Genomic DNA, 8,787 nt, shown 5'->3' on the forward strand with positions numbered 1-8,787 from the left:
AAATAAATAAGATTAAAAGAGAACTCCATACCTAAACCTGAACTAAAAATTTCCCAAATATATACAGATTGTGGTCCATTTAACAAAACAAAAAGAAAAAAAAGATTATTCACTTATACTTCAGAAAAGCACTTTGATATTTAGAATAGTGTTTTCTAAAACAAGTTGCACAAAACTATACATAAAAATAACTAAAGGGTATTCTATAGTCAATGTGTGAGGCAATAAACAAGTTTACTGCAGTACTTTTCAAAATGTTTAACATTCTATATGTATGTATAACATTATCTCAGAAAGGGTGCAGGATGTAGGATTTTTCAAACTCATTTAAAGAAGCAGGACTATTAGAGTAGATTAAACCCACATCAGTGCTTTGAGGGGGAAGACACAAAAACCTAATAACTTGTTACAAAAGTAATGAGGACTTAGGATGTATTTTTTAAAAAGATACTTAAGAAAATGAAGAGACTAATAAGAGAATCCTGTATACATGTCTATTCCCCAAGCTCTCCCTCTCAGTACTCACTGGAATTGGCTGCACCAGGTAAAATAAAACCTAGTGAGAGAACTACATTCCTGAATCAGACAAAGGACACAAATCATACTCAAAGAACCTAAATGGAGAACTCCAATAATGTCTAGGGAACACAACACAAATTATTTCCTGACAAAAGAACCATGCCAATAGACACAAACGTCAGCCCTGGCTAATGACGAAGGCAGCTATAGACAGAGCTTCGAGGAAATCTGGCAGGAAGCCTAATAAAAATTGCACAGTAGAGCATAAGACAAACTTAATTTAACTTTATTTTTAGTGCCAAAGACTGACCCATGCATAAAGGAAAAACAAGGAAACACAGAATCAGATAGAACTTTTCTTTAAAAGTAATTCAATCTCTCAGTCCAAAAACACTTTTGAGGCCATTTTCTCTGCCTAGAAGGCTTCTCCCCTCTCACAACCCATCAGATCTTTTAACTTTTACTTGTCCTTCAAAAGTCAGCACAAGCATAACCCCCTTTAAGAAATATTCTCCGAAGTTTATCCAACATACTTGCACCATTTAAGAAGAGCTATTATTCATTCTTACCACCTGTTGGACATCTGATGGATTTCTCCTTCAAGCACCTATTTGCACTATAGAAAGATTATTTCCTATTTTAATTTTTTTGTTTGTTTGTTTTGTTTTGTTTTGTTTTTTGTTTTTCTCCGGTACTGGGAACCGAACTCACGACCTTGCGCTTGCCAGGCAGGCGCTTTTGCCGCTGAGCTAAATCCCCAGCCCCTTAATTTTTATTTTTAATACATGTTTACAGTACATAATGATTACACTCATTGTGATGAGCTAGTAGTGAGGAGCATCTTAATTATTTTTTCATCTCCTTCCCCTTCCCTGCCTCCCTCTCCCTCCAGGTTCTGCCCTTGGTCCCTCAAAAGATCTATCTCTCTGTTTCCTACTACCTACCTTTTATTTTGCTATATAGAAAGATTACTGATCTATTAACATTTCTGACTTTGTGTATCCCACCAAGTCTTCCCAAGGCCTAGCTACTGCTTGTGGACCTCACTGGTGAATGAGTCAAAGTGCCCATGAAGGGCCAGGTTCTAGAGCTCTAAATCACTCAGAAGTTATCCCTTCCCAGAGAGAGTTCCTGACCTACAGAGGAAAAAGGGAGGTAAACAAGTAGCCCTCACAACAGGATAAAGAAGGTAGTAAATACTTAATAGCATGGGCAAAGGAAGTTTCTGTGCTCTTGGGTACGGAAGACATTGTATGCACAAGCTTTGTACAGAAAAACATGTTCGGGGCCCTGAACCTGTCTTTTAACAAGCTCATCACACATGCACATTGGCCTGACAAATAACCTGCATACCATCATCATTCAGGTAGGAGATGAGTGCATTTGCATTTCATTTCTTTCTTTACAGAGTTAAACTGCATGTAAGGAGCTAGATATTCTTCCACTCAAGTGACTATTTTACCAAGCTAAACTTAGCCCATGGGATAAGAGAGGGAAGCCAAAAGACAATCTATGACATCCACAATCTTTCATCTGCAATTCTGTGTAGGTGCTGCAATCATCCTATTATTGGTTTTTAAGCAGCTGGTTCAGTTGGAAATCAAGTTTATGAACAGACCTTCTGTAACCACAAAGGAATTTCCCCCTGTGATTAATCACTAAAATGACAGGTGTTAGATAAATATAAAGGAAAGAGAGATTTCTTGCAAAGCCATTTTGTCTCAGAATTTGAAAGGGAAAGACAAGTGACTGAGTGGGTGGGGAAGAGTCAGAATTTACTAGGTGGTGGTGTTCTGACTTTTGTTCACTCTTCCTGATGAAGCTCACTCTGCAAGTTCTGAAAAGGCACAGACAAGATAGGAAAAGTACCTCCGCAGTTCATTCATGACCTTGAAGGCCTTCCCCATGTGGGCAGGGTTGATGGTGATTGTCCTCTGGTTCTTCTCATCATCTCCAGCCTGTACCAGAGGCTGGGAGCTTGACTTGACGCTGTGAACAGGAAGGAAAAGGGAGGGGAAAGAGAGATCACACATGGGCATACCCAGTCACCTAGCTGTCACAGGTCCAGATGCCACCCCCGGCAGCATATCTCCTGACCACAGACCTAGCAGGCAAGGAAGTACTCCATGCAGGTATTTCTGCAGGATCTTCCAACACAAACTGCATTTCTCTAACAGAAGCCAGGCTCCAACCCAGCCTTTCCACTAAGTACTATGTGACTTTGTAGGAGGTCCTTATGCTCCATCTCCACCACCACCACCAAAACTGAGGGAGACTATGTACTCTATTACTCACTACACAAAGATGTTTGTTCAGTTAACACTTAATGTGCCAGCCACTGTATTTAAATTTAAAGGACATATAGCAATAAAAGCACAGTCCCAGCCCTCACAAAGCTTAGAGTTTAGTAGAGAAGAAAGCCAAATAAACATTCAAACATCATACCCTAAGTATTTTGATCTATGGGAGCTACAGAAGAATAAGGAATAGAAAACTTTCACAATGACACCAGGTTGAAGGAAATTTCCTAGAGGCAGAAACCTGAAGGAAAGGTAGAAATTAGCCAGGTAAAACGAAAGATGGACAGGCTGAGGAAACAGTATATGCAAAGAGTAAAAGAGGACAAAAGAGCAAAGTGTGTTTAAAAGTGTGTACAGGCAGTTCAGTAAAAACTGTAAGAGAGCTCAGGAACAGACTATCCTGGGGGAGGTTGGATCCTTTTCTGAAACAATGAGAAGAAATCAAAGACTCAAACAGAAAAGTGGGACAGGAAGCAGATGAACGAATTTGTGCTTTAGAAAGATCATATCACCTAGGGTATGGAGAACAGTGGAACAAGAATGAGAGCTTCTGAGAAACCGCAGTCCTATAGAAAGATTATAACTGTTGTGGAAAAAAGGGCGGTGTGGACTAAGTGAGCAGTGATAACAAGCAAAAGTCACCCATAATCTCAATACCCTCTCTACTGAAATCGAGAGGAAAAAACACATATCTCTATGAGATGCCAGGCAGCTGCCCATCCACTCCTGAACATGCCTTCTGGGGTGGGGGGACAGGAAGGAGGAAACAAAAGAATGAGCAAGAAAAGGATATTCTTCCCACACTGGTGAAGAAACTATTAGTTAGCTCCAAGCGAAAGTTTGGGACCATAGATTTACCGCTATTCGGACAAGACTAAGCTTTGTTTTGCTATTAATAGAACTTCCTCCCCTTGCATAGATTTGGGAACCCACAGTTTACTCCAAATCTGGGACACTGATGGTTGTTTCCCATGACTTTCCCTGGTGGGCCTCTGTCCATGCTTATCATCTAACCCTGCAAAGAGGATAGACAAAGGGCCTATGATGGCTAAGAGAATGTTTCAAAGGCCCAGGATCACTATAGATCTCATACTGAGATTCATAACTCTTCTAACATTCAAATATAAAAATCATGGCAGACCCACAGCATGTATCATTCTAACATACTTCTCTTTTGGCTTTCTTGCCTACTTTGAAATGCAATGCAAATGTAAGTCATGGATACCTGGACACTAGGACTGTCTGGATTCAAGGAAATTAACTGAGCAGAGAAGATAAATATCAAGAGATATACAAAGGAAGATGCTTAGAGTTCTGTGTTTAAGTGGTTAAAGAAAATCTCAAGCCAGAAAATGTGATGGAGATAGCAGAAGTGCCTAGAAAAGATGAAAACTTCAGGGCTGGGAATGTAGCTCAGTGGTAAAGTGCTGGCCCCAGCATGCACAAGGCCAAGTTCAATCCCCAGTACCATAAAAAAAAAAAAAAGAATAAAGGAGAAGATATTACTACCAACCTTTAAAAAAAATTTTTAAATGAAAACTTCAAGAAATCCCACAGCATAATTTCTTTTTCTAGTTATTGCTCTTCTTTATTCCAAAACCAGAAAGATAAAAATTTCTATTTTCTACTTCAAACCCAGAAAGATCGTAATTTTTATTTTCTACTGAAAGTTTAACACTTTTGCTTTTGACATTCAAACTCATTTTGTCCGATATTGATTTCTATGTGAGGTGAAATAGAGATTTAATTTTTTCCATGAGTTCAATTTATTGGTACTTCTTATTTTTCCCACTCAACTGTCCTGCCCCATAGGTCATAAATTAAATTTCCAAATGTACAGGGATCTAGTTTTGGACACTTTAACCCCTTCCACTGCTTTGGTTTGTCCATCTTTGTATGAACACCACACTACTTCTGTAGCTTCAGCATAAGGCCTGACATCTGATCACACAATTTCCCAATCCTATAATTAACCTTGAGACATATCATGACTATTTAAGTTTGTGTACTCTTCATAAAAATTTCAGTTATCAGCTTGTTGGGTAGCATAAAAACACTGATAGGAGTTTGACAGAAACTACATTGAGCTTATAGATCAATTTGGATAGAACCAATATCTTTCTGATAGCATGCCTTCCTATTCATGAACATGGGCTCTCTCTCTATTTAAGTCCTCTTTATTTTTTTTTTTCTTTTGGTCATCTTTTTATTTTTTCTTTTCGTCTTTTTTGAGACAGGGTTTCACTATGCAGTTCAGGCTGGCCTCAAACTCACTTTGTAGCCCAGGCTGATCTCAAACTTGCAGCAATGCTCCTGCCTTAGCCTCCTGAGTGCTGGGATTACAGGTGTGCACCACCACACAAAGCAGTCCTCTTCAGTGTCACTCAAATTTTTCTTTTTTCTTCATATGAACACATTACACATATATGATTAGAATTATTCTGAGTATGCTACAGTTTTGTTATTTTATAATAGAAATTGAATCTTTTAAAGTATATTTTATGTTTATTATAGTTATAAAAGGCAATTAACCTCTGGAAGTTGATCCTATCACCAGCCACTATTATTTCTATGGGCAATTTTTACCTGCCATAGAGTCAACCAGGTATTCTATGTAGACATAATATTGCCTGAATATAATGCCAAAATAAGCACTGTACCACTAAGATATACTCCAGCTATAAAGCCAGGTTTTTCTCTCCTTGACTCTATTTGTTGAAAGAAATTTTTTAGTAGCTAAGAAGGTCATATATTAAACTAAAAGGGTGATAGTGAATATTCTTGTCATGTTCCTAATTTTTTAAATGTTTCCAATATTTCATCACTGTACACGTTTGCAGTAGAATGTTTGTTATAGATGTTTTATCTAGTTAAGAAAATTCCCTTCTATTTTTATTCAGAGTTCTTTAATCATAAGAGTATTGGAATTTTATCAAATACTTTTATATATTTAATAAGATAATGATGTGTGGTTGCTTTTCTTTAATGTTTTAATGTAGTAAATAACTTTTCTAATACTAAACCGTACTTACATTCCTGAAATAAATCCAGATACTATAAAATATTGTACAAATATTCATTATAAATATTGTCTTCAAACTGTGGAAAGACATAAAAGCTGGGATGAGAAAACATAATTTGGTACAGACCAAGAAACCATTGAAGGTTTCTGAGAGGGAACTAACAAGATTAGAATTTAGAAAAAGCCTAGAAGACAGACGTTATTAGCTGTATTTCACAAATATGGAACAGGTATAGACTAATTAGAGCCATACTGGAAATACAGATGATAATCCAGTATAGCTGAATAGGAAATCTCATCCTTCCTGTTGCACTTTTTAGTTTTCTAGGGTAGCCCAATAGCAATATATGTCCTTGTTAGTACAATTTTGTGTTTATTGAAAGGTCTCAAACATATATTGCCTATTATCAGAGGATTAAAATCCAACAAAATGTAATTCAAACTAGAGCCTCTCTGAAAAAGCAAGTGACTTGCTGATGACCACAGGGCTAGCCAGGAAAAGTACATCAGTTTCCACAATCCATCCACAGCACTTTCTACCTTGACACAGAGGGGAAGGCTTCACATCAGAAGAACCTAAGGCTACTTTTTTCCCTTGCTCTTAACTCTGTGAAGACACAGGACGTCTCAAGTGGATTCTGGGCCCTTGGTTTCTGGAAGGTACAAGTTTCTTAACCACTCATTAACTTTCCAGAGAACCAAAAAGAAAGAGTCTGAGGGCTCTAAGAAGTTAAGAATCTCATAGAAGATCAAATAAATAAGAAAAAGCAGGGATGGGACGTGAGCTCAAATCTCTTCAAGCTATTTCCGATATTTCCTACCCCTTTCCACAATGTAGTATGTGCACGTAAATAAGTGCACGTGCGCGCACACACGCATGTACAGCCTAGAATCACATGCCTTGACAGAGTTGCTAAGTCCTGCCATTTCCTGCCCTAAAACTTTCTCCTTCCCCTCAAACCAGATCTTAACTACTTAATCCCAAATGATTACCCATTCCCCTCATCAAGGCTCAGTCCTCAGCATTCTTTGATCTTGATGCCAAATAAGGCTGGTAGAGCCCCTCTCCCTACCTGTGAAACACAGTCCACACTGAGGTATATTCCCACTATCCTGTCCAAGCCCAAGGCTCTTTGGGAAGACTTCGCTATAAGATATTTTCAGTGAAAAACATTTATCAGTAAATATGCTTACTCCAAGCACAAAAAGGATTGATTTCCCCAAAAGTAAAATCTGGCTCTGCCCTCAGTAAACTCATACTTGGCTTCAACAATCTCCATCTAGCTCATTTGAGGTGATTCAGCCTTTAGGGTTTCAGAATCTGCCAAGAGGTATGCAGCCTTTCAAATCTCACCACAGTCAATGTTAATTTGTAAGTGCTCCTTCCACTAGGCCTGAAGCTCTGGCTGCTGAACAAGGGAGCTTTCATCTTACTACCGTGGCTAGAGTTCCAGCAACTTTTAAGCAGAACCATAGTTAAGATTTGAATGGTCACCAATCACCAATCACTGATACTGTAAGAAAATATGAGGCAGGCAAAATTCCTGCTTTTTCTTGTAGGAATATACAGAAATGATCATCTAAGCCATTTTTTATACAAGTTACAGCAAACTCAGAATACATCAAAATACACAACTTTGTCAAACCACTAAGTACTCAGCTTAATAACACAATTAATTTTACACACTACCCTTTTACTAGGAAACACACTTGAACCAACACTGGTGCCATGGTGAATCCCTTGCACTGAGTGATTCCTATATCATAATCTAAAGTACTTCACTGTACCTTTTTTTAAAAGAACAGTTAAGCTTTGCCTCCTCTAGGAAATCCTCTGAATACTTCAGTTCTAAGTAATCTCCTTCTTCTCTAAATTCCTATAGCACTTCTGACCTATAATTTCACTGGCACATAGAATACTGCTCTGTATTTGATTTTTTTCATGATATAAATCTAACCCCATCTGACTCACACTATATTCAAGAGACATAGAGGGTAAAGACTATGTCTCTGAGGACTCTTTATAGGATCTAGCCTGACCAGCACAGGGCCATAACCACCACGGATCCTCATTACATTGTTATCATCAGTACGTTCTGACCTAAAAACAATTCACTTCCCTCTACAACTGTTAAATAGTAGAGCAGTGTGGAATAGATAGTCTGACCAAAACACTGCCAACAATTATGGACAATGAAAGCAGAGTTGGCCCTCACAGTTAAACTATAAGTAAATACACATAAAATATTAATCACGAAAGTTGTGAGTAAAAATATATAAGCTCTATTAGTATTCTCATACTACAGCATCTCCCTAGCCTCTGAATTCCACATCCACATTTCCAATGTCTTACTTGACTCCCCTACTTAGATAATGTATGCATGTCCAAAAGCAGAGCTCCTCACCCTCCCTCAAGTCAATTCTACCTGTAAGCACCACCTCAGAGGCATGACCAATTACCCACTTCACATATCCAAGCCAGAAATGGGGGTTATTCTTGATGTCTCTCACACACAATTACACTCCTCATATACAGCCACAAGTCCTGTCAATGATGTATTTTTTTAACACCTCTACACCCATTTCTTATGTCCCTACCACCACAACCTCATTCCAGACCAGCATGATCTCTTGCCTGAATGACCCCAATAACCTCCTCCTAGAGTGACCTTTCCAGAGTGCCAATGAGGTAAAGCCTCTCACTGGTTCCTCACTGCATTCCCAATGAATTTGAGAGATCTAGACTGGGCCTGCAAAATCTCATCATTGCCATGAAGACATCTAATCCAAATATGCTATGGATCATATCTGGGGTGTGCCCCAAAGACCTCATGTATTCAGAAACAGGATTTCTGGGGGCTGGGGATTTAGCTCAGCGGCAAAGCGCCTGCCTGGCAAGCGCAAGGTCATGAGTTCGGTTCCTGGTACCGGAGAAAAACCAAAAAA

At 38.6% G+C, this 8,787-nt stretch overlaps 1 protein-coding gene across 6 annotated transcripts in view; it reads right to left on the reverse strand.

Annotated features, from left to right (window-relative positions):
- Klhl3 (kelch-like family member 3) overlaps window positions 1-8,787 on the reverse strand; it is a 123,471-nt gene that overhangs the window by 88,841 nt on the left and 25,843 nt on the right. For 3 of the 6 annotated variants that reach the window (XM_005376506.1, XM_005376502.2, XM_005376503.2), the window contains exon 2: window positions 2,389-2,508. The exons of 2 other annotated variants lie outside the window; for them this stretch is intronic. In XM_005376506.1, coding sequence (XP_005376563.1) covers window positions 2,389-2,426 — 38 coding nt within the window. In that variant the 5' untranslated portion in view covers window positions 2,427-2,508. Of the gene's footprint in view, window positions 1-2,388; window positions 2,509-8,787 lie in introns of those variants that run through there. One more of the 6 variants, XM_005376505.1, reaches the window with a different exon arrangement.

The sequence above is a fragment of the Chinchilla lanigera genome, unplaced genomic scaffold (assembly GCF_000276665.1).
Source record: "Chinchilla lanigera isolate Chin_1 unplaced genomic scaffold, ChiLan1.0 scaffold00007, whole genome shotgun sequence".
Taxonomy (NCBI): Eukaryota; Metazoa; Chordata; class Mammalia; order Rodentia; family Chinchillidae; genus Chinchilla; species Chinchilla lanigera.